This window comes from Spinacia oleracea, chromosome 1 (assembly GCF_020520425.1).
Source record: "Spinacia oleracea cultivar Varoflay chromosome 1, BTI_SOV_V1, whole genome shotgun sequence".
NCBI lineage: Eukaryota > Viridiplantae > Streptophyta > Magnoliopsida > Caryophyllales > Amaranthaceae > Spinacia > Spinacia oleracea.
In genome coordinates this window covers 52072156-52098515 of record NC_079487.1, presented here as the reverse complement: position 1 = coordinate 52098515, position 26360 = coordinate 52072156, and the positions used below count along the sequence as shown (strand labels likewise).

The 26360-nt window shown below is 36.5% G+C and overlaps 1 protein-coding gene across 4 annotated transcripts; it reads left to right on the top strand.

Annotated features, from left to right (window-relative positions):
* The first annotated feature begins 408 nt into the window (after positions 1–408).
* On the top strand, positions 409–20501 carry LOC110800611 (uncharacterized). Of its 4 annotated transcripts, none has more exons than XR_002536704.2 (10): positions 409–722; positions 3959–4516; positions 4653–5966; positions 6056–6380; positions 6696–6957; positions 7046–7262; positions 11612–11973; positions 15785–15920; positions 18831–18867; positions 19856–20501. XR_002536704.2 is itself a non-coding variant. In XM_056838343.1 (10 exons), the coding sequence occupies exons 2-9, from the start codon at positions 3455–3457 to the stop codon at positions 15903–15905; spliced, it is 3174 nt and encodes a 1057-aa protein (XP_056694321.1). In that variant the 5' UTR covers positions 409–722; positions 3091–3454; the 3' UTR covers positions 15906–15920; positions 18831–19599. The 4 variants fall into 4 exon arrangements, 2 of the variants coding, with proteins under 2 accessions (XP_056694321.1, XP_021861612.1); XR_002536703.2 differs by having other exon boundaries at positions 18831–18937; XM_056838343.1 differs by lacking the exon at positions 19856–20501 and adding an exon at positions 3091–3469 and having other exon boundaries at positions 18831–19599.
* The last annotated feature ends 5859 nt before the right edge of the window (positions 20502–26360 follow it).

Genomic DNA, 26360 nt, shown 5'->3' with positions numbered 1-26360 from the left:
AAATCTAAAACGAAGTTCAATTTAAAATCAAAATCAAAATCAAATACTAATCAAATCTAATATATAAAATATAGCAGTTATAATAAGAATTTTATTTTAACATAGCAATTTAAAGAACTTGTGCATCGCACAGGCTAAAATCTAGTTATAAAAATTATAAACTAATGATTTAAGTTACTATTTGGTCGAGTCAATGACAGGTTGTGCTATCTAGTCGAGTCAGTTTCGTTATCAATCATTTTCCGATCCGATGTTTGGTTCGGGTTATACAATATCTGTTCAAAATTGATTATCGATTTTATCAGATCGGATATGGTCGGGTGTCTTATTTTTCGATTGTAGATACGATCAGTTCAGGTTGAGTTCTCGGGTCGAATAAGTTTTTGACAGCTTTAGTTTGGGCGCGGAAAGAAACATAAACACAGAACTACAAAAAGCCGATGCCACGGAAGCGAAAACCAGGGAACAGCACACAAATGATTAATGAGATTTCATAGATTTTCCCATAGTCGTAAACTGGCATTAAGCTTCAACTGCAACAGCACTTATTTTCTCTCGTTAATTTTCCGCCAATTCTTTCCTAAATTTCTCGCTAATTTCCAAGTTTCAAACTCGGAATATCAACAATGGCGAACACAGAAATTGCTGGGAAAAGTTTGGTGGACTTGGTCTTCTCTTGGTCAATCGCTGATATTCTCAACAAAGACCTCTATAAAAACAAGGTTTTTCCTTTTCCTTTTCATGTTTTCATCTTTTTGTGCTCATTGTTGCTGATAATTTTATCGCGTTTCGTTAATTATACAGTAGTTGTTCAAAATTAAGGGTTTTTGTTCAGAATTACCTAACATGTAGTTTTTGAATTGAATTCTACATTTATTTGAACTTTGTTAGTGATACAAATTTGTCAAACTTAATATAGGGCCAAGTATAACGGTGTAGCAAAATTTGTAACACGGATTAACTCGTGATTTTGTCATTAATTCAAAATTTAATCCAAATGAACAGTTGTATGACTTGTATCGATATCTACTGCTTATTGTCTTTCGGGCTAAGTATATATCCGTATAGCGAAATGGTTATTTATGTAGTCAGTTGAATCAGAGAGGAATGGGGTTCGAACCCCTCAATGATAAAATAATAAATTATGGTTTATATTTGGGACTTTAGGTGTAGTTTCCATTAATATAAATACCGAATCAAACAGCAAACAATAATATGGGGGTACACAATTTATTATTCAACAGAGAAAGTATAGCCACAAGTTCAATCTGCTGAATCAATAGACTGCAGCACGTTGCTGGGTTGGTTGATTGTTCCTGCAGAGACATGTTTAGACTGATTACGAGTACATTGTTTTAGTTTTATGTTCTGTTTTATTAGAATGTTGACTTTGCTTGTACAAGTTTATTAGAGTGGCTATAAGAAAAAGGGAATTCTAACCTCTTTGAGGTTTTATGTTGCATGAAAGTGTAATGGGAAACTTTCTAAATATGCTTGAAACATGGAAACATTAAAATTTGAAGGTCAAACAACATCAATTTTTACCATCACTTCTTATCATTATACCATAGTAGAAATTATCAACAAAGTCTCTTGAAATCAATGAAAATATGTTCTAATGTAACTTTATACAAATTTACGGTCAAGTTAGGTATGCTATGACCACGATTAAAGTTAAATGTGATATTACTTAACATAGAAAGTTAAGCAATACTCTTGGATAACAATATATAGAGGATAAAGTTCCAACTTCCAAATAGAAATGAACAATGAATACATCATCCCCGATTGAAACAACTAAGCAACATTGCTGTCAATCTACATGACAGTTGAGCAACATCATGTACTACATTTTATTGTTTTGTTTGTAAAGAATGCAAATTCAAGTTTTAGTTTGTCAAGAGAGAGCTTGTCTACATGATATCAATATGGTCACCACCTGCATCTCATGTCCTATTTTTCTCACCAGTCTATTCCTTTTTGTTCCTTAATAGAAGATGTAGTTTGTTTTTGAATGTAAGTGGAATTTAGCACTGGTTTAGTACGGCCTTGATCATCCACAAACTACCAAACTAACTACATTTTAAGCAAACAAGCTACTTCCATTCTCAAATTTGGCACTGCCTTAATCATCTTCACAAACTATCAAACAAACTACATTTTAAGCAAACAAGCTACTTCCCTTCACGAATTTAGCACTGCCTATAACATCCTTTTTACACGTTGTTCTTTCGTCAATCCCACCATTGCCTCTGGAGAGAGCTTAATTAGCTTAAACCTCCTAAGCATCACAACCACCAAAGCAAAGTGGGTGTTAGCCACCAAAGAAAATTCAAAGAATGGGTGAAAACGGCCAATCTCATAGAATGATTCACTATAAAGTTCTTCACTTGAATTTGCACATTCATCATTCACCAATGCACTCCAGAAGTAGCCATGAAATTAATCAAGCCTTTTCAATGGACCCATCCAATCATAAACACAAAAGTCACTCCTTTCTCTTTCCCCTTGGCTTTGATGTGTTCTACAAGTAGATTACAGGGTCCTTTTATTGGAGTTGCGTGGTTGGAGGTACATTAACCAGCTAAATTGTTATTTGTCGAAAAAGAATAAGAACTCAAATAGTGTGGGAAACTGAAAGGTAAACTAATGATGTTAAACATTCTAGGAATCTTAGCATCTAAGTGATTCCTAATTGATGTATCAAAGGCCTTGGTAATTGAGGTATTTTTTCTATTCTATGCATAAGTGTGTTCATTGTCTAGTGGCTATTGTTAAACTAAAAACGGAGGTTTTGATGATAAGGGAACATGGTGAGATGTTTGGTATTTTTATTTATTTTTCAACCTCTTCCTCCAACCTCTCCATCACACACAAGTCTTCTCCAGTAGTTTTAGAACACTCCTCAGTTCCTTTTCCCTTTCCAAGAAAACGGCTCCTAACCTTTGTATCAATTAATTGATAGGTATCGCCACAAAATTACAAGCCCATAGCCCCTCTACATTATCACATTTAATAAAAATCTCCAACGAGGGCTGTGTTCAACATATCATTAATTTTCAAAGGTAACACTTGCACTACTTGATTCAGGGCCATGTCTGCAAACAACACAAAATCCCAAGCAGTTCAGAACTGTACAAATATAACAGAGATTTGGAAACAGAGAGTAGACACAGAGCAAAGAGGAGACAAAAAGCAGCACCTCAATCTTTTTGTGGTCAGAGAAGGTGGCGGATACAGCATCAACTGCCTGAGAAAGTGAGAAGAGATGTTGATGGGGAAAGACAGCTACTTCCCGATGGCCAACTTCTTAGTTAAAGTTTATTTTTTGGATCGGAAGATCTGAGTAATGGTGAAACACGAAGGTAGAATAAAAGAGGAGAGTGATATGAAGTCTTCAAGGTTGCTGTCTTCTTCTTTGATCAGCAGCTAGAGATGACTTAAGGGACTGGAGATGCATATTCTTATAGTAAGTACCTGGGAGGTGACCGGAAATGGTGGGTAGAGCCGTAGAGGTGGGTAGGGGTCTTGATTCTTGAAAGTCTAGAATCGCACAGAGGGGAATTTTCTAAAAGGAAAAAGCAACAGTGTAGTTGTTTCTGTAGTGTATTTGATTCTGAAAATTTCCAACATTCAAAAAGCATTTCAGAAACTGAAACATCCACCCAAGTTCACGTTTAAGCATTTCAGAGACTGCTGTGTTGAATTTTTCTTGGCATGGAAAACGAGTCTTGCTGTCAAGAAAGGAGTTAATTTCAGACTTTTTGTGCTTCATTGTCTTAACAATGAGTATATAAGTGATAAGACTATGTTTAATCTTCCTTTTGACACTTGATTGAGCATTCTAGCATATTAATGATATAGAAAAATTATAAAATAAAGTCAGTGTTGTATATATTGCTCCTTTTATAAATACTTGTATATTTTTTCTCTTAATTCAAATGTTGCTCTTTCACAGGTCAAACAAATTCCGAAGTCATTTAGCTCCGTTACTGACTACTTGGACTCCTTTATTTTTCCTTTGATTGAAGAAATGCGTGAAGACCTGTGTTCTAGCCTGACATTGTTGTCGCGTGCTCCGACATGTGAGATTAGCTGCATTGAGATAACTGAAGGCTATAAACCACCTGATAATCTTATATGTACTATTGATCTGAAGGCGACTGACTGCTTTGAGGATAATTTTGAACCATATGAACCTGAATCTGGAGATCTTTTAGCATTAACAAATGTCAGACCTAAATGTCTGGCTGATATTGACAGCCCTAAACTACCATTCCTGATGGCTTTGGTTCAGAGGGTGACAGAGAAAAATGAAGAAGGATATAAGCTTTCAGTTCGGCTATCAAAACCTATTGCGCCTGAAGTATGTATTTTGGAGAAGGGCTGCTGGGTAACTTTTGCAGTTCTTCTGACTAACCTCACTACAAATAATCGTATATGGAAAGCATTGAACCTTGAACTGGGTGAGGGTAGCTTTAACATCATCAGTAACGTGCTACAGAAGGATCCAACTGTAAGATATTTCTCAATTTCTATCCTGATGTATTTTTTATTTTTTTTAATTTCTTTTTGATGATGATTACTGTTATTGACTGTATCTCTGTTTGTAGTATAACTGATTTAGCAAACCCCTTTTTCTTACAATGCAGGTGTGCAGAAATTGTGCCATCTGCTTTTCTAGGGAAAGAAACTGGATTGAAGCCACAACCTCAGGAGCATTGATCCGCTCATTGGATTTGAATAAATCCCAAGAAGAAGCTGTGTTAGACTGTACTGCCCTGAAGGAATGTTATCATAAATGCACAGTTAAACTTATATGGGGTCCTCCAGGAACAGGGAAGACTATGACTGTAGCTTCTTTCTTGTTTGCTATGTTAAAGATGAAGTGCAGAGTAGTTACATGTGCTCCAACTAATGTTGCTGTGATTGGAATAACAAAACGACTGTTGAAAGCAGCTTCAAAGTTCTTTGAGTATGGAACTTATGGTCTTGGAGACATGGTTTTATTTGGTAATGCAAAGCGAATGAAGCTAGATGATCATGCAGAACTTTTTGATGTTTTTCTTGATTTTCGTGTTCACATGCTTAACAAGTGCCTTCAGCCCTCATCAGGTTGGGTGCATTGTTTAGAATCATTGATATGTTTGATTGAGAATCCAGAACAGGAATATCATCTGTATCTGCAAGACAAAAGCAATAAAGATGGTGATAATGATTATGGTGAGGATGAGGAGGATCAGCTACTAGACGAAGTAAAAGGTGAGCTGGATGTTAGAAGTGACCAAGATAGAGAGGCACCGAAGATTGCTGAAAGTTATAAAAGGAGAACTTGGAGGAAGATAATAGAAGAGCACATTAGACCAGGAAATAAAAAGCACCGGATAAAGGCTGCAAGACAACAACAAAGTGCTCCAGAATTCAAGAGTTATGAAAAGAATAGTAATCACTTAAGAAAAATATTATCACTTGAAGAGTTTTACCAAAAAGAGTTCCATGTTCTTAAGAATAGGTTGAAGTTTTATGCACCTATCTTATACACTCACTTACCCACATCTTTTATTTCGTTAAGGGTTGTGAAAAGCATGATAAACACTCTCAATACAGTTGACAATCTTAGCTCATTTTTTAGTTCCACTAATGTTCCCGGTGGTGAGGCAGATATAATTAAAGAGGGGTGCCTGCAAGAACTTAAAGCCCTTCGTGCTCGTTTTGATGTACCAGACATACATGGGACATATTCTATCAGAAGTTTTTGTTTGCAAAATGGGAACCTGTTTTTTTGCACGGCCTCCAGTTCTGCTAGATTGCATATTGATGGACCTAGGCGGATAAATATAGTAGTTATTGATGAGGCTGCTCAACTCAAAGAATGTGAATCTACTATACCTCTGCAGCTTCCTGGTCTTCGTCATGCTATTCTCATAGGAGATGAACGACAGCTCTCTTCTATGGTGAAAAGTAAGGTATAAGGTGCCTTTTCAGGTTCCTTTGTACTTATTAGTCTGGTAACTCTTTATGTTTTTTAATTTCAAGAAATATGTTTTCACTTCAGAACTCCGAGAAGGCTGGATTTGGCAGAAGCTTATTCGAACGGCTTGTATTTTTGGAGCATGGGAGACACCTTTTGAATGTCCAGTACAGAATGCATCCACTGATTAGTTTGTTTCCGAATAAGGAGTTCTATGGAAAGCAGATATTAGATGCTCCCATTGTGTTAGATAAAAGATACCAGAAGCACATACTCCCAGGAAAGTTGTTTAGCACGTATTCTTTCATAGACGTCTCGTGTGGGCAAGAAATGTCAGATGATGGGCACAGCATAAAAAATATGATAGAAGTAGCTGTAATTTGTGAAATTCTATGCAGACTTTCTCGAGGTACTTCATTGTTATGCTTGTTTCTTTTAATGTCATGTTCGCACAGCTTACAGTGACTTCCTTTGTACATTATGCTACCAACCCGCGTTTTACCCAAGTCCCCTTATCGGATCTTCGACACCCTGACATGTTGGACCAAAAACATGGATTTTTCCCCACAAATATCTTAATCTGATACCTTGACATGTATCTGTGTCCGGAATAGTACCTGAATCCGAGTAACATAGCTTGTACTTTTTCTTAACTCTCTATTATCTGCCTTTTGTATACTGGTGATGAGTGTTGGATTATCATATCCATTTTACCCAACTGCAGACGTGAGTGCCTCAAAACAAAGGATTACCATTGGCATTGTATCTCCGTACAAAGCTCAAGTCAATGCAATTGAACAGAAGATCCGAGACACAAAAATCATAGGGGAAAATGTTGGATTTACTGTAAATGTTCGCTCTGTTGATGGTTTTCAGGGTGGTGAGGAGGATGTGATTCTAATCTCCACTGTCAGATGCAATGGGAATGGATCAGTGGGGTTTCTTTCTGATTGCCGAAGAACTAATGTGGCTTTGACAAGAGCAAGGTACTATCTCTTCAGTGTTAAATTTGACTGTTGTCCCATTACATGTGAATTAGAAGTTTGAGTTTGGCGTTCCCTTTTACTGTTACAGATATTGCCTTTGGGTAATTGGGAGTGGAGAAACTTTGCTCTATAGTGAGTCAGTTTGGCAGAAATTAGTTATTGATGCCAAAACCCGTGGATGTTTCTTTGATGCTGAAGAAGATGACGGTTTGGCTTGTGCTATTGCTTTTGCCTTGCTGGAGCTTGGCCAGCCTGATGGATTGCTTCATGTGAATTCATTGTTATTCAGAAGATCTAGGTGGAAGGTATGTTCCCTTGCGTATCAGTCGTGTAGTTTATTTTCGTATCACGTGGGTTAAACTTTAGTTTACAAAACCCTCAGTCCCTTGTATTCTGAACATAAATCATCACAGATTGATTCACTTTACACCTTGAGTAAGCCAATTTGCCGAAATTCCTTGCACTTTTAATTTCCTAAAACTCTCTAGAGATTATACGGTTGTAGTTTCACTTTGTAGTGTCTGAAATTGATGGAGCTATTTTTTATATGGATCACTTTTGGAATTTGTATTACGGTAAAATTTACTCAATTTATTATATGGAATGAGCTTCCACTTCCTGCATTTTATGGGAATGATTATCCTACGTTACTCTAACTTGAGTACTCGTGTGTGATACAGTTACGTATCTAAGAGTTTTACTCTGCTATTTTGTGAAAATTGTCCATGATTTTGGCCCAAAATGAAATATCGCAGTGTCCTGCCTATGTCAAAGTATCGATGATTCGACACGGGTTCTTGAGCTGAGGTGAAACGAATAGCTGTGCCCGAGTACTTAGGTTTAGCCGTATAGATACCTTATAGAATTTGGGATATCAGTAGACTTGTCAAATAGGCCGGGTCGGAGCAATGCTTCTCCATGGCCCAACGACTTAAATATTTTTATAACACCTATTATACTTACATTTATTAGTGAACACTATAAGAAGATTCTCGTTGGAACCTCACTCTATATATATAAAATAAACATATCTCAATAGAATATATTACATTACTACCTCCTCTCTTTTTTTTTTTCCTATTTAGAATATTTTATTAAACATAGATAATTTTTTACCATTAGTACACATTGATTGATTTATATAACCAAAAACATACTCATGAGAGATCTTGAAGAATTTGCTGGATGTGGAGTTTGAAATATTACTTCTTCCGCTTCAAAATAGTTAACACTATTTTTGACTTTTACGTTTGCTAGCGCATAACTTTGACCATCAATAATTATGAATTAGTAAAAATTATAAAAAGTTGATATGTTTAAAATATACATCGAGACAAACTATAACATTTTACATAATAATACTCCCTCCGTCCCAAATTACTCGTTACAACTTACACTTACCTTTGCACAAAGTCTTAGGTGATAAGTGATTGTTTTATTGAAAAAGTAGATGTGATAGGAGTTAGTGGTTGAATTGAACGAGAGAGGGTGTGGGGACAAAAAAAATTAGTGGGAAGAGAGAGACAATATAATAATTGGAGTCATTCCTAATTTAGAAGTGTAACAACTAATCTGGGACGGACGAAAAAGGAAAATGTAACAAGTAATCTGGGACGGAGTATTTATTTTTATACTCCCTCTGTCTCAATTTAATAGTCACATTAAGCTTTTCACGGAGTTTTGTGCGATAAAGTTATTGTAGGCGTACCTACTATAGTTTAATAGAGAAGTAGGTATGGTGGGGGATAGTAGAATAATATTTTATTTGAATGTGAGAGGATATGGGGTCATAATTTTGGGTAGTGGAAAGAGAGAGGTAATAAAATATTAATGGGTCCATGCCATAAAAGGATATGTGACAATTAAATTGCGACAAATGTAAATGGAAAGTGTGACGATTAAAGGAGGGAGTATATTAGTAGAAAATTTGGTCAAAGTAAGATAAGTGATTAGTATCAAAGTTAAAATGATGCAAGTATTCAGCAACGGAGATAATATTTTTTTTTTTTTTAGTTTTTCATAATAACGATATGATGTGTGCATTGAAACTGTGCAAAAAAGAAAGTGGTAGCGAAGAACACATATAGTACAAAATATGCGTACAAATAACAAACAAGTTTATTAGGGAATAAATTCAACAATAAATCAGTATCCAACCAAATTATCAAACTAATGTTACACCCAACAATAGTTGCGACTAAAGGCTTATTATGCAGAAAAGTCCTTATAATCTCATTTTATTACTAAAACACAATGATTTTTGCTAAGTTGGGTGAAAAACGGGTTTGGTTAGGTTTGACACTTTGTTTTTGGGGTTGTTGGAGTTCGGATAAAATCGGGATTTAGGTCAAATTTTTTGGTCAAAACCATGAATTTTCTGGTCAGCTTTGGGTGGGGTTTAGGGTGTGTCCCTTGGTGGTAATCTACGCTTGGAGATTTTCTGGGAACCTATTATCTCTAGAGTTGCTAGTACTCTATCCGTTTTCCCATTTACTAAAGATTTCTTTTTAGGAGAGGTGAGTAAGTGTAAGAAAAGTATGAATAAAGTACGAGACATTAGTAAAAATATAGGCGGATGTAAGAAAAACGTGGAAAGGTGTAATTATTCTCGGATGAAGGGGATAAGATGGTAAATATGCCAAACATAGAATAAAGTAGAAGTGGGTACATCAAATAAAAACGACCCCAAATGGAAAGTAGAAAGTTCAAAAAAAAATTGAGGACTAGGCTTGATGGTTGTAAGATGGTATATTTTTCTTTGGGAGCATGGGAGGAAGAATCACGTGTTTGTATTCATGCTTATCAGGCATTCTCTTTATTACCTCTCACTTTCAAAGATCCCAGTCGCTATTGCGAAAAAATAGAGAAACTTTTTGGGACATTTTGTCTTGTAGAGCTAGTTGCAAGAGACGATATCATTTGTGAAGTGGGATTCACTGTGTTGGCAGAAAGAGGAAGTAGGGTAGGTTGGTGATAAAGAATGTTGCTCTTGTGGGTAAGTGGCTATCGCATTTTCCTCTTAAACGGTTAAACCTCAGTCATTGTGTATTGTGTAAATGTGTAATACGGAATAAGTATGGGTTACTCGGAAATAGGTAGGATGCACAGTGTTTTGTGTCAGTAACTTATGCTTTCCCTTGGAAAATCATTTCTGAAATACAATTCCTTCTTGTCATTACACAGTTTCAAAGTAGGGTATGGTAACTATATTAGATTTTGGATGTTTGGAGAGGGGAACATCCGTTTGCTGTATATTGCCCTCAATTGTATAATCTGTCCACTTAGATGAAGCTCCTATTTATGCATTCCACATTAGCAATGTTTGGCATCTTCGTTTAAACAGGCATCCTTATGTTAAAGAAATAGACCAGCTCATTATGACATTTGAGGTTATGTCAACTCAATTATTGCAGTGAGAGGATTCTAGGAAGTGGATGTAGGATACAACGGGCGCTATTTATTGCAAATTTGCAAGTCTTGTTGCTCTGCCTTTCTTCGCCGTCTCTTAAACACCCCCCCCCCCCCCCCCCCCCCCCGATCATAGGTTGATTTAGAAGGCCAAAGTTCCTCTTAAGGCGAGAGGATTAGTTTTCACCTAAGCGTTAGGGAGAATCAAAAAATATGAAATCCTCCAAAGAAGATGACCAGGCATGGCTATCTCGCTGGATATGTGCATGTTGTGTTGTGCCAATATTGAGTCGTGCTCACATGTCTTTTTCTTTCACTATGGGATGTCAAGTAATATTTGCACGAGGCATTTTGCTCTGCATGAGGGTGTGGGTACGGGGAGTAACAGGTTATCCCACTAACTGTTATGCATCTGTTTCAAGTCCGATTTGTGGGCTTTGGAAGGGAAAAGGAGAAGAAGATTTTGTGGCGGAATGCTACAGTGGTGATTATATGGTGTTTGTGTTCAAAAAAGAATGCACGAATTTTAAAAGGAATCGCTCAGAGTGCTGATTTGCTGTGGGATAAGGCAACTTATTTAGTTTCTGTGGGGCTAAGGCAGCGGGGAATTCAGTAGTTGCTCATTGGAGGAAATTCAACGCAATTGGGCTAATATGTATTTATTTATTTGCTATTACGAGAACAACTTGTCCTAATTTCTATTTTTATTATAATATTGGAAAATAGCTTATTCCTATTTCCATTTGTTTTTCGTTTTTGGATCGGGGGGAGGGGGACGCAAATTAGATCATGCAGACGAGAGAGCGATTGCATCTGCTATTCAAACTAAAGGAACAAATAAAAGAACAAATCCATGATATCCCAATCTTCATGTTCACTATATCAGAATTCCATGTTCTTTTATTTTGAACTCCGTGCTCTTATACTTTGAACTATATGTTTTTCAGCAGCATGAAGCTCTTGAGCTTGAGTTCTAAGCGTTGGGGGGAGGAGGGAGGGGAGAAGGTGGTCAAATTTTGAGCTCATTGCTGCTCCTACTATTGAAGTTTGAACAACTCTAGAAACTCTAGAATATGAATTGTTTCAAAGAGTTGGTGATTGTGCAGCAAAGTTAATGTTTGTTATTCATATGTTCTAAAGTTTTAAGTTATCCTTTTAGCTTATTTTCCTCGTTTTGCCTTGTTATTCATTAATTTGATGCTGCCTTAAATTGGCGAACTAGCAGTGACCACTTTATATATTATAGGTCTTCTTCAGCAACACTTTTCAGCAATCCATGGCAAGAATAGAAAAAGTGGCGGTCCGTAAAGAGGTGCTCTTGTTGTTGTCAAATATTTCAACTGGTTTCCGCAAACCACATCAAGAGAGATATGTAAGCTTCAAGGATTTAATTCCTCGGTTGTTGGAGTACATCAAGGTGGATGAGATGCTGCATGTCATATGGAATGTCGATATTATTGAGGAAAATGCAAGCTATGTGCAAATTTTGAAGGTCTGGGATGTGCTTCCGTGGTTTGAGGTACCCAAGTTAGTAAACCACCTAAATACATTCTTTTCAACTTACTCAACGGAGCGCCTTAACTGCTGCAAGTTCAGATGTGCAGAAGGGTATGTGTTCAATTGAATATCTTGAACTTGTTTTCTTTTATACAACATTACGCTACTCTGATCATCTGATGCATTGATTAGTTTATCTTAGTCAATTTTCGCTTTGGATCATGTGCCTCAAGCTCCTCAAAGAATTCCATATAGAGGTAACACAGAGAAGGTCCATAGCTCTATACATTAAAGGGAACTAGCGATCACCTCCACGTAGAATAGAAACAGACGATGTAAATGTCCACCTTTCTGGCAACATTGGTGTCCCACGTGATAACATCATCTTCAAACGAACCACAGATAAAGACTAGTTTATTCTTTTGTACAGTTTCAATGGGATTTGGCTTCTGCTGGCGTTAATCAGGCTGTGTCTTCTTGTAATTTTTAAATTTAATAAGAAAAAACAAATTAACATCATTCAATCACGCTAGACATCCATAAGTAAAATAGACAGAAGAAACATAATCCGCCACAGACCACTAGGGAACATAAAATATTATACGGTCTCATAATTTTTCTACGCTCCAACCAAAGCTCTTAAACCGGAGACAGAAACGTACACCTCTGAAGCTCCTTCAGAAGTTTCTGACTTTTCGCTACCAATATCAAACCAGATGACTTGCATTAGGCATTTAGGCCTACCAAGAAAGAGGAGTAGTATAGATGTCTACTTAAACCACAAAGTCTGCACCACAAATTAGGATTTACCTCACAATGAAGGAAAAAATGAGAACGAGAGTCTGCATTCGTATTACATATAATGTGTATATGTTAGGGACACAGCTCTTGTTGGTAACTGCTCTAGCAATTTATCAGATTAAGCTTATCCAAATCTGCTGTCCGCAAAAGTCTTATAGGAACCTTTTAACTATGGACTCACTCAGGCCAATTGACCATATGGGTATATATGTTAGCACCCTTTTGCCACTTGGGTATAGACATTTAGGTATGTTAACACATGATGACATATTACTATATTAGCCTTTATTTTCGCCGGAGCTAGCACATACGCTTATTTTTTGTTTTTTCACCTCGTTTTTAATAAATTACCATGAATAAAAACTTTTTTTTCTACATGAGTTTGAAATTTGAAGGAAACATCAATTGTTTATTTATCAGTTTAATTATTTTACAAAAAAACAAGAACATGGGAATATATAGAACCACTATTAGTTTATACATGACAACCAAATGATACTGATATTTTGGCAAATCCTAAACAAAACTTATTATAAATAAGTACATGTTTTTTGAGGCAATTATTATAAATACATGTGATATGAATTCATTTATAAAAACTCATTTGAGTTTAGATAATCTAATTTCATTGATCTTAATGAATTTATTGTAACATGGAAATCCCAATCCTCCTTAGTTTTAGTATATTCGTTTTCTAATTATCCAAATACATTTAAAAATCTCAAGATTCTCAACCGAACTTATGAATCCTTATTATCAAATACTACGTATAACATAAAGATATATATATAAAAAAGGGGCGAACAAAATTTCTTTCTTGATAATAACAGGACAAATTCATGATAACCCCCTTTAGTTGTCATAATAGGTTAAAGTAGATGATTAATCATCAATAAGTGAAACAAAGACGATAACATTATTGAATAAAAACATTAGAAAAAACGGGTTAAAAATGAAAAACATGTGAACGTGCTAGCTCTGGCGAAAATTAAGGCTAATATGTCATTATGTGTTAACTTTTATACCCAAATATCGTGTGTGCTAAGTTTTATACCCAAGTTGCAAAATGGTGCTAACTTATATACTCATATAGTCAATTGGGCCCCTTACTCCTACCCAAGGCATTCTCACTCGGTTGACCAAAATTAAGTTTCTTTCCGTCTCATGCTTCTAATATTGCTGGAAACCTTTTTAACCAAAATTAAACAGCGCCTAGCTTAAAGATAATAAAGGCCTCAAAGATGTTTCGGCCATCTTTGCCTTTGTGGACCAGTCAAAAACTTTCCTTAAAGAAGCATTGCACAACAAAGAAATTCATCAACTTAATATTTACAAGCTCAGAGAAGATTACTCACCTAAGTTTGCCAAGCTGGCTGCACTAGGACTTCACTTTGAACAAGGGTTTCAAACTTAAGTGTTTTTTTCACCAACTTTTCCTGTTATGACAAAAGTCACAAAATTGAGTTGTGAAAGTGTTTGAAAGGACACTAAGGAGAGTTAATTGAGAAGTGAAAAAAAAACCTGCATCGAAATATGATGCAATAAGGTTCCTTTTCTCAGCTAGTTTCAGCAACCAACAGTGTGAATGTGAATGTGTCCGTGAATGTCCTTTGTTCCCATGGGATCAAATCTCATGTGTGCTCACGATTGTGAAGAAGGCAGCAAAAGCAAAACCACTTTTGTTTGCAATGCAAATGGATTTGCCAGTGCGGCCCAATAACATAGTCGTGAATTCTAGGAAGTGGGTTGTAACACCCCAGAAATTTAACTATAGAAATATAAGAAATAAAAGTGTTTATTAAACAGGACGGCGGCAGAAAAACCGTCTTTTGGGAATGTCACTATTAAAAAAAATGGTTTAACTATGTGAATAATTTCAAAAGAAATGAAGAAAAGAAAAACTATACAATTAGAGTTCTTAATTCATTTAAACTCGCATCGCAACTCGAGCCCAAGATCCAAAGAAAGCCCAACGTTATTCACCTGAAGTATTGAACAACAATCCACAATCAGTTGGAGCTACTAGCGGCTCTCCCAGTCCAAGGTTAATCAAACAAATATAATCAATAAGAATCATAGAATAAAATAAACAGGACAATAGACAAATAGTAAACAAGAACAAAATGTATATTTTCACAATAATAAGTAGTTTAACTAGTCTAAAAATAGACATATTAAGTAGAGGTAAGAACAAGCGCCTGTAAATTTGCGCGTAATGGAGTAAAGTTAGGGATAAGCCCTTCGGACCATGCCGTCCTAGTCTAAGTATGACCACACTCTCAAACCTAAATCACAAATCATGTTACCCGTGAGTAAACCCATTGGGCCATGCCGCCCGGGGGTAAATTCTAGAATTTGACCGACAACTCTAACCAAACGAACTCCGGATCATGCCACACGTGAGTAACCCATTGCACCATGCCACTTTTGTGGGTAGAACCACTTTTGTGGGCTATGCAAAGAATTCTTAGAATCCTCAACCCCTTCTTGGCTGACCGATTAATATGGAACTCGGAAGGCTAGAGTTTCTCTAAAAGGTGAGAGCTTTTGTGTGACCTTGGCGTTCGGTAGAGTCAACACTAATGATATGCTAAAAGGAGAAGGCTCGGATAGGGATGTTGCCGGGTATCTGCATGTTGGGTCAAAAGTGTGTCTTCCTTTATTGTCAGTTGGCAGGTGACATTTAGAAGATGCTTTCTGATGTCTATGAGGAGTATCATGTTTTCCCTCGTACTATTTTAGAGTTTCTGCTGCTTTGTTTTGTGGGCTTTCGAAGGATAAAGGAGAAAAAGATGTGGTGTAATGCTTTTAATATGGAGTTTTTTGTGGAGCTTGTTGTTAGAACAAAATGCGTGTGATTTCTCATGAACCGTGCATATTAGTGATTCTCTTTGGGTAGAGGTACGTATCTAGCATCTTTGTGGGCTAAGGCAGCAAGGGATTTTAAGAGTTATTCACTGGGGGGAACTGAAAGAAACTGGGCTAATTTTAATCTTCCTGCCGCCAGAGGACAACTTGTCCACACTGTTTAATTGCTTCTCTGGTACTATTTCATTTTTTGTTGGTTTCATTTTATATGTTTATTAGATAGCGATTATGGTTTTCGTTTCTCTCACTGTAGGAATTTGGTAGTTCCAATGACGTGGCCAATTGATTCATTCTCAAGCGGAAATAATTTGACCATGTCTGATTACATAGAGGTGTTGGCAAGGAAGTTTTCATTGCTTACTTTAAAGGATTGAAGAGTCAGTCTCAAGGTATTTCTTGCTACTTTAGTTTAATAAAATATTTCCTGCATTTTTAAGAGTTTTACTTTGTGACATTTGATTACTTGAATTATAATGCTTTTCTGCAATATGAGCGCATTGGTGACACTTACTATATACTTCATGTTATGCATGCAAGTACTTTTGGAACAGCTCGCTTGTTTGAATGTGGTGTCCCTGTAAACCCCTTAACAGTGGGAAATATTGTCTCGTAACTTTTTTTTGCTTTTCCTTGAATCAAATTTCATGTTATATATCTGAGTAATTTTAAATTTGTAAGAATCCCCCGACTTTTTTTTTATACGCAGTCTTTTGCATTTGTAAACTCTACAATGAAATTTACGTTTGGAATGTCGTGAACAATTTTGCGTTGAAAGAACACTAATATAAACTCACAATTAGTTCTGGGAATTGGGGAAAACATATATTTTTGACAATACTAGGGGAACAGAGAAGTATGTATCCCAAATACTTTTGAAGCTCCTTTACATATTAGTGCATCGTCTGTTTTGACATTCTCTATCCTCTTTGATCTCCCATTTATAAACTGACCCTTGCTTTCACCTTTAGCTCTCGCTCCTGGCCTCCTGGGTCTTTTACAGCTTGTCTTTTCTTGTTTGACACTTTGACGGTTAAGCAGCTATTCCTATGTGTAGAGGCCACAACAGGTGTAAAAGACTAGACTTGATTGAACTTCTGATATATAACTAAATAACTAATTTCATTGAAGTTGGAGGAGCTTTTAGGCAGGATTACTTAATAAAACCTCTCATAGAGTTCCTTTACCTTGTTCTTAATGCTAGTTACTCATCCTTGTAGAAAAGTCCCTTACCACTTTGCACTCCTAACTAGTTGTCAAAATAAAGATTCAGAAGTAACAACATATATTACCTGTTAATTATATGCAAAGACAAAATGCAACTGTTGGTTGTCTTTTGAAAGAGAAAGAAAGTAAAAAATAATAATTAAGTGCTTTTCCCCAATTGGAAGAGGCTTTTAAGAAAAATACTTTCAGTGGAACTGTCCTGGACATACCTCTCGAAATACGTGGCCTTTTGTTCCTTTATTTTGACAGTAATTTTTTTTTTTGACAATAGTTCGTTTTGTTTTACTATCGTCCAAAGGAAAATTTTCGGTGTATTCAGTAACATCACGTACTAGTATCCAGTGCAATTCCTCTTTCTGCATTACCTCAAAAATCCTTGACAAGAAATTAAACAAATTCAACTATATCTAATTATCTATAGATTTAATTCTGGTTGCTGATATTTAAGAGAATAAAATCAAGGTAAATGTTACTGGAGAATAAAATCTTTCAATCACATTTTGAACATAGGTGCCTTGGGTTTTCTAGACAATGTTAGTTGTTGAATATTTGATCCAATGAAGATTTCTGTAGATGGGACAGAAAATATAAAGTAAGTCTTTGTATATAGTCTCTCATTCATCAATTTCCAGTGGGTTTGTGGTCCACACCGCGTTTAACATTTCATTTGGAACTACTACATGATTGAAACTTGAACAATTTTCTCTTAATTAAATCCTTATTTCATTTGGAAATATGTTTCGTTGCATGATCCATTTGATGATGTTAACCTGCTTTTAAATCTAACAGAAGTGTGATTGCTTATGAATCCTATTTTTTAGAAATTAATTGTGCTGCTAACCAATGTCAACTGGACACAATACATGGGTAAGATTTAGAACTGGGATTCTAGGTATCAAAAACTGTTATGCCACAAAATGTAGGGCATGATACTCTATACAAAAAATTTCATGCCACAAAACATATTTTGGATTTGTAGTCATGTAGACACTGATATCAGTTGCATCTATTTGTTGCAAAAAAGAAAAGAAGAGGAAAAAGTTAGAACGTTGATTTTCTGCTGACTTATTTAAAGATCTTTGGTAGATTAGTCTGCAAAACATGTTTCAGTTTCTGTACTCCTTTCCCTTCTCTTCTTTTGCTTAATGTGAGTCATAGTAGTCAATGTGTTGAAATAGAACTGGAGTTTCAAGTGCGGATTTCATATCAGTATCATGGTATTAAGTCATTGATATGGCATTTGAAACTTGAATTTTTGTAAAATAGCTTCTAAAATCTTTCCAAGCAAATATAAACAGAAGAAAATAAAGCCAGCAACAGGTTGCAATAACTTGCACGAAAATCTGTTGCGCACACAAAACAGCTTCATAAATTTATTGCGAACTTTATTCATGAGTATTGGCCAGTTGTAGGGTCTGGGTCTCATTCCTTAGTGACGCTTGAACACCACTAATTGCTATGTTTGGGTCTTTGGGAATAGGAATTTGATTTCAACTTCTGTTATTGGCCCAATTCCATATTTTTGGAACCAACAGAGTTTGGATTTGTAATCCATGGAATTTCAAGTTAGGCAACCTAACCCTTGTTATTTACAAATCCCCGCCCCACTCTCTTTTTCTGTTCCATAATTCTCTCCTGGAAGAAAATCCTCCATTAAACCTTGAAGCTTGATAGATTCAAGGTCGAGTATAGTAGCACTAGCACATCATCTTCATTGTTTTCATTTCCTTCATCTCCAAGCTCCGAAAAAGTTGAGCGCACCTAGAACCAGTTTTATTGTCGGCGTCGCGACGATGAAGTGATAACTAGACGAAGATCAGTTTGAGAAGAGAGAAATCCATTTGATTAAGAAATCGAAATTGGGGAGAACAACACCACCTTTACTTCAAAGTTAACTAAATTTGACAATTAAGATATCAATTGGATTTTGTATCTCACTAACAGAGTACTAATGAAGTTAAAAATTTCAATTGTAGGTTACATATTCCAATTATCTCTCTCACACATAATAGTGCAATTGAAATTCCTGAATTTGAATTCTTATCCCTTAGCTTATGTTAGTTTGTTTCCTGCAGGTGCACGGTTTGCCTATTAGAGCCTGTATATATCTTGGTAAGAATTAATCAATCATGTTTGTGACCATCTTTATAATCAGAAGCGGATGTTCTCAATCTGCTGATAGGTAAGCACTTTTGTCGTGACTGATTTGAACAGTTAGCTTGTCTGATAAGAACTCAGTAGTTGACATCTTGATGTTGAAGAGTGACAACCAAAATATACATGTTTCCTTCCTACATTATTAGACCATGTTTAGCTTTGGTGAATTGGCTGGGGAAGAACTGAATTTTTGCTGATATATTGGTTTTACTAAGAGCAATATTGTATAGAATGCATTTTGACTAATTTGTATAGGTGCACAGCAGGAAGCCAGGAACTGATAAAACATTTGATATATTGAAGGATATTTACGTTTGATGGTGAAAATGGCAGCTTGATATATTTGGGTACCCTGGTTGGGAATTGGAAAGTATCAAAACTGATGTTTGCATTACATTGTTTTGCATTAAAGTCCGCTAAGAATATGTCTGGTGTAGGTTGAGGTGTCTTGTACAAATTACAATGTGGTTGCTCGGCATCTATATTTGCGAATTATCGTGATTTTCAATTTCCTCCATTTTAAAAGGGCTATCAAACGAAAGTTACTTTAGAAAAGATATTTAACCCTTGATCATGATAACAATGGTCTAAGTTAGCAACTACGTAGTATATTTGAGGAAGAAATGAGAGTATAGACGCGGGCCATCAACATTACTAATCTTGCGTAAAGATTGTTTAAAATTACTATTTTTTTTGTCTATTTTGAAGTTTTAAACAATGATACTATTGGCATTGGTGATTTAGTTATTTGAGAAATTCCGAGTTTATCTCGGAGATAAACAGAAACAAGTAAATCAAGGGGTATAATAGTAAATAACAGTTTAAAAAACAAGATGACGGTATATTTTTAGATTATAGTTGTATACTTTTATAATATGACTATCAATTAAGCTTACTTGACTGTATATTAAATTTATTTGACTGTATATTTATGTAAAAAAAGGTTATGGAGAGGAATGGAAATCTCAGATCTGTAAGAGATGGAAAGAGCGACGGCGGAGAAAAGCAATCGGAGCCACCGCTATGACGATGAGGAAGATGACAACGAGCACCATCGATATAGGAGAGAGAAACCTCGCGACGACGAACACCATCACCACCATAAATCAATGGAGTACTTTGTGGATGAGCAGGGGAGGGGGAGGAAGATGTCGTGATTTAGGAGAGATGACGGAGGTTGCGAAGGGGGAGGAGGAAGATGGTCGTGAAGGCTGAAGAGATGACAGAGGTTGTGAAGGGGGAGGAGGACGAAGATGGTCGTGAAGAGCTGCCGGAGGTTGCGAAGAGGGAGGAGGACAGGAGGTCAGGAGGAGGAAGATCGTATTATTTACGTAAAATGCCACTTGATTTACGAATGCGTTTATCTCGGAGATAAACTCGAAAAAGCTCCAGTTATTACATGCTTTGGTTGTCAATTATTAAATTATACACCCGTATGGATCTTACTAATGGTACTCCCAGAATAAAACACAACCAATCTAACACAAAACGCGCGTGTATAAAAACGCATACTAAAATAACATGTGAAATGACAAAAATAACATTTAAGTAACATTTGAAATGAAAAGAATAATACTTCCTCCGTTTCTTAAATATTGTACCATGATTGACTTTATGATTTCCAAAGCATAATTTGACTCTTAATATCTCGAATTATATATAACTAAACATTATAAAAAAAAAAATTATATATATATATATATATATATATATATATATATATATATATATATATATATATATATATATATATATATTTTTGATAAGTCAGATTAGATTTTCATTGCTCAAAGAAAAACCAGATTACAAAACAAAGTCCCAAGCCAAACAAGCTAAGGAACAAACAAACATGACATCAGTCATGAGAAAAGAAAAAGAAGAACAAAGTCTTAATTGCACATTTGTTCTTCCACCAAATCTGGTCAGTAGTACTAGGTTGCTTGGCACCTATGTGAGCTAATCTATCAATGAAACTCCTCTGGATGAATCTAATAGTAGCTGAAGGAGTAGGGACCTTCTGATTCCACGGAGCATCATTCCTTGCTCTTCAAAGAACATAAACAATAGCATTGACAGCAGTGTGCATTGCTATCTTCTTGAATTTGCTGCATTTACTCTTCCATTAACCCATCTCAACAGGCCCATATAGTGTACTTTGTTAGTAGGAATATCTAACCAACTTTCAATCCCCTGTAAGCATCTTCTGCTGTATTCACAGTCAAAGAACAGATGTGAGTGAGTTTCATCCTTTGCCTCACATAATAGGCATTTGGTAGAATTGCAAATGCCCATTTTATGCAATCTTGTTCTTGTTTGCAATCTCCCTTGCACCATCAGCCAACAAATCACTCTAGTTTTGGGAATAGAAGCTCTATTCCACACTGCAGACCCCCAAGGGACCTTATCATCATGCTGAACCAGCTTCTGGTATACTTTCTGGATAGAGTACTTAGGCATTTGAGCCAACTCAGCCTCAGTGAACAACACCTTCAGATCCTCCTTTACACCACATATCTTTCTCTAGTACCATCCACTATCAGGTTTTGGCTGATACTCCCACCAATCAGCAGCCTTAATATAGATAGCATTCACCCATCTAACCCACATAATGTCTTGCTTCCTAGCTATTGCCCACACATATTTCCCCAAGGCTGCAATGTTCCATGCAAGAACCTTTCTAATTCCTAAACCACCTTCTTTCTTTGGGCTACACACTTTTTCCCAGGCAACATAACCAGGTTTAGTACAAAAATAGGTGCCTTGCCATAAGAAGGCTCTACAAATAGCCTCAACAGTTTTGAGCACATATTTAGGGAGAATAAACACCTGTGCCCAGTAAGAGTGAATGCTCAAGAGGACTACATTTATCAGAGTTCACCTTCCTGCAAAAGAAAGGTTTCTAGAACTCCAAGTCTTGATCCTAGCCATCATTTTATCCACTCGACCTTCACAATCAGCATTTGTGATTCTTTTAAAGTATATAGGTACACCTAAGTACCTAAAAGGAAAAGTGCCCAAAGAAAACCCAGATACATCCACAACCTGTTGCACTACATCTATTTTCATACCAGCACAATATACTGCATACTTCTGAATGTTAGCCTTCAAACCAGAAGTATCAGAAAACAGTTTGAACCCTTGGAGGAGCAAGTGAATGGAATTAAACTCACCCTTGCAGCAAAGAATAAGGTCATCTGCAAAGCAAAGGTGGGTTAACTTTGTTGACCTGCATCTTGGGTGGAACTTGAAACAACTGTCCTCACCCACCTTGTACAAAGTTCTTGACAGATATTCCATGCACACCACAAACAACAGAGGAGATAAAGGGTCCCCCTGTCTCAACCCCCTGTGAGACGCAAAGAAACCATGGACTAAACCATTGATCATAATGGAGAATTTAGGGGTTGTGACACAGGTCATGATCCATTTAATAAACTGAGGAGGGAAACCTAAAGCAAGCAACATTTCTTCCAAGAAATCCCACTCAATTGTATCATAGGCTTTCTGCATATCCAATTTGATCAAGCAACCAGGTGATGCATTCTTCCTTCCATATTGTCTAACAATTTCCTGACACATCATGATATTGTGCATAATGAACCTGCCGTGTACAAAAGCCCCTTGATTCTCAGCTATCAGTGTAGGTAAAACACATTTCATTATCTCACACAGAATCTTGGTGATACATTTATAAATTACATTGCAGCAAGATATGGGCCTGAATTCAGTAACACTTTTTGGACACTTTGTCTTGGGGATCAGGGTAATGGTAGTGGAGTTGATCTCCTTCAGAAGTTTTCCAGTGTGGAAAAAGTCCAAAACAACCTTTGTCACATCCTCCCCTACTATATTCCAGTTTTCTTTGAAAAAATGGCTCCCAAACCCATCAGGGCCAGGAGCTTTATCTCCATTGATAGAAAATATGGCATGCTTGACTTCCTCACCAGTAACAGGTACCAATAGTTGGTCTTTCTGCAATTGCTCAAGAGTAGGGCCAGCATGCACAATTTCAGGCATAACAATGCTTCTACTAACAGCTTTAGTACCCAAGAGTTTCTGGTAGTATTCCAAAAAAGCATTAGACAAAGACTTAGGATCACACACCCAATTACCATTCATATCATGTATGGCATGCACTGTGTTGTGAATGATCCTAGCTCTAATACTTTTGTGGAACAAAGAACTATTCTCATCACCATCTTTTGCCCAAGCTTCCTTTGCTTTTTGTTTCAAAAAAGACATGTAAGCAGAATGCATGACTTTATACTTTTTAGCAGCATCCACCTCTCTATCAGCAAGCTTACTATCACTACGATTAGAGTGGAGTTCCTTCTGGCATGTCTCCAAATCTTGTTTAGCTTTTAGATCAGCAGCATGGATATCATTAAAACCTATTTTGTTCAGCTCCCTAAATACCCCTTTCATTCTTTTTAGCTTCTGAACCACCTGATACATCAGAGTGCCAACAACACCCTTTGACCAATTCACCTTTACCAGATCAGTGTATCCTTCAGCATGTTTCCACATAGAAAAGTATCTAAATGGCTTCTTTGTAATGTTGTCAATAGGATAGACAGCAAGCACAATAGGACAATGGTCATACTCTCCTTCAAACAAGAAACCAACTTCTGCACTAGGGTAATTCTGGAACCATAGGTCATTTGCCAGAACCCAATCAATTTTAGAAAACACCCTAGCATCTCCTGCTTGTTTGTTATTCCAAGTGTAGAAATGACCAGCAGCTTTAACATCTTCTAAACCACATATATTAACACAATTCCTGAAGTCAACCATTGATTGGTACCTCACAGGAGAACCAACTCTTTAATCCACATTCAAAACACAATTGAAATCACCTAACACCACCCATGACTTGTTCATACCAAGACCAAAACCACTCAAGTCCCTCCACATATCTTCTCTCTCTTTGCTATGATTGAAAGCATAGACAAAGGTACAACAAAACTCCACATCACCACTTTTTGGACAAACCAAACAATGAATCAGCTGACTAGTAACCTTCAACACACTAAGAGTGAAAGCATTTAGATTCCATGCCAACACAGTCCTACCCCCTTTACTTTTACAACTGTTGGTAGTGAAACACCACCCATTGAACATGTTAACATACAAGACCCCCATTTTTGCATAGGGCACATTTGTGTCAAGGAGACCAACTAACTCAGCTCCATGAGAGTGAACAAAAGCTTTCACCTCATTCTGCTTCCTCTGGGTGTTGATCCCCCTCACATTCCAACTAATATTCATATCCATTGTTACCAGGAGAGTCCCCTCTCCTAGAAACAACATTTTGCATCATCTCCGATCCCCTCCCCCATCTTCACAATCCTCATTTTGATCCTCACTCCCAACATCATCCTGTGTGGCCTCCTTAATGTCCAACACTTGAAAATGGTTCACAGTAGGGATGATTGAGGGTCTCTGGTCTCTCCTCCTACTAGAGTGTAGCACAGTTTGAAAACCACCATTGTCAGGCACTAAAAATTTATATTTAGAAATATATATATCAATACGAATCTAATAATATCTCACATCACTACAATTTTTCTGAGGTAGGAATCACAAACAATGAACAAAGTTCTAGTGTGAATAATGTAAAAAAAAGATGGTGCGATATTTATGAAACGGGGGAAGTATACCATAACTGTCAAATTCGAACTATAAATAGATGAAATAAAAGGAAAAATCAAAATAACTACTCATTTTCCTTTCGGCACTTTCTCTCTCCCCTTGCTCACTCCACAATTGTCACAAACTGCCACTTTTGGGTCATTTGTGAGTTTTCTCTCTCCTCTCCATTTACATTTCTTTACTATACCATCAAAAGTGAAGAGGTTGAAGATCAACTGAAGTTAAATTGGAAGAAAACGCCTAAATGAGTAAAATAAATCTAAATAAATCTTTTGTTTCTTCCTCGTTTTTGTTTAAACTAGTTGTTGGAACATGTGCTAGCTCGCACGGTCCACCGAGAAATTGAAATCAATTAGCTAAACGAACCGAGTAAATAGGCTGAACAATAAACAAAGAGTAAATGATTTATTAAATTAGTTTTTAACTCGTGTGATGCAGAAGTTCACTCTTAATTAAAAAAAATGGTTCAAATTTATCAGAACAGGTAAAAAGAGAGAAAGAATGAGAAATATAAATATTGAAACAACAGTAGATGATAGGTTTGAAATCAAATACAAATTATTCAATTGGGGTTGGACTATGAGCTACTAAAAATAAGAATGTAATTAAATGCACGATTATTTAATAAAAATGTCGTTTTCTTCCATATTTACACTCTTGATATGGTGCGGTTATGATGCGGTTGAAGGAGAGTGAGAGTTACTCTCCATAACTGCTTGAATGGGAGAAGAAAACCGGCTAGTCATGGCCACATCCGCTTCTCTTCCCCTTGACCTGGTCCTCGTTTCCAATTACCTTGCAACTAGAGCTGGGTTTTTGTCTTCTTAGGTTCGCGCTCTTTTTGGGCCTCACCTGTGTTGGGTTGACTTCGTTCTTTTTCTTTTCGGGCTCATGGCTTATTAATTAGGCCTGATCTTGTTGTTGGGCTTCTATTAGTTTAGGGCCCATTAATCAGTTATATACTCTTGCTAAGGATATGTTTTTAAAATGTGCATAACAGGTCGAAAAAAGTTGTTACTTGTAAGTTGTAAACCCTTTTTTTTTTATCACAACACCAATGTAAAACGAAACTACATAATTCTATACCAAAATTCTGCACATTCTGGCTATCTCATGTGCTCTTTGAACTTGTCCTCTATCCACTTGAATTGTTCATTGTTGAGACTTGGGAAGAAGACACAATCGTCTAAATATCCCCTATAATCCAGATAATAGGAACATTTAGACTCAATCCAAGTCGTAGGCTTACAATGAGAACCGCGGGATCGCGGTTCTTATATCCTAACATTCCGACTAGCCAGTAGCCACATAAAAAAAAAAAAAAATCGTCGGTGATAATTGGTATTCCAATTGACATGGTACTGTTGAACTAACATTAAGATGACATAAAAGTTAGACAAAAGAAGAAACAATTATATAGAAAAGTGTACAAGTTAAACGAAAGAAATGCACGCCGGATTTACCGTTAGAAAACTCACTTTAAAGTCGTCAATTAAAACTAGCACATATCACGCCTAAAGAAACGGTTGTTGCTTCCCCACTTGAATAACCAAAAATCATCATCCTTTACTTGAAATTCAAACTACTCCTAACTTTTACTTACCAGTTACCAGTTACCAGTTACCAGTTACCAGTATATTGTATATATATATAGCTCTTTGTTACTTCATATCACTAACAAGCCATTTCCCAATCTCTCTAAATTTGCATTACGTTCCACTTTTTTGTTTGATCTCCAGAGAGAGAGAAAGAGAGAGAGGTTTAGGATATGGCAGGGCGTCCTATTTTGGGCGTTG

What these genes read in the sequence shown, in the direction of transcription:
- LOC110800611 (XM_022005920.2), top strand. Translation starts at nt 627, where the DNA reads ATGGCGAACACAGAAATTGCTGGGAAAAGTTTGGTGGACTTGGTCTTC. An exon ending in TGCTACAGAAGGATCCAACT is followed by an intron (nt 4,517 to 4,652) that starts GTAAGATATTTC and finishes CTTACAATGCAG; the next exon opens with GTGTGCAGAAATTGTGCCAT. An exon ending in AAGTTCAGATGTGCAGAAGG is followed by an intron (nt 11,974 to 15,784) that starts GTATGTGTTCAA and finishes CTCTCACTGTAG; the next exon opens with GAATTTGGTAGTTCCAATGA.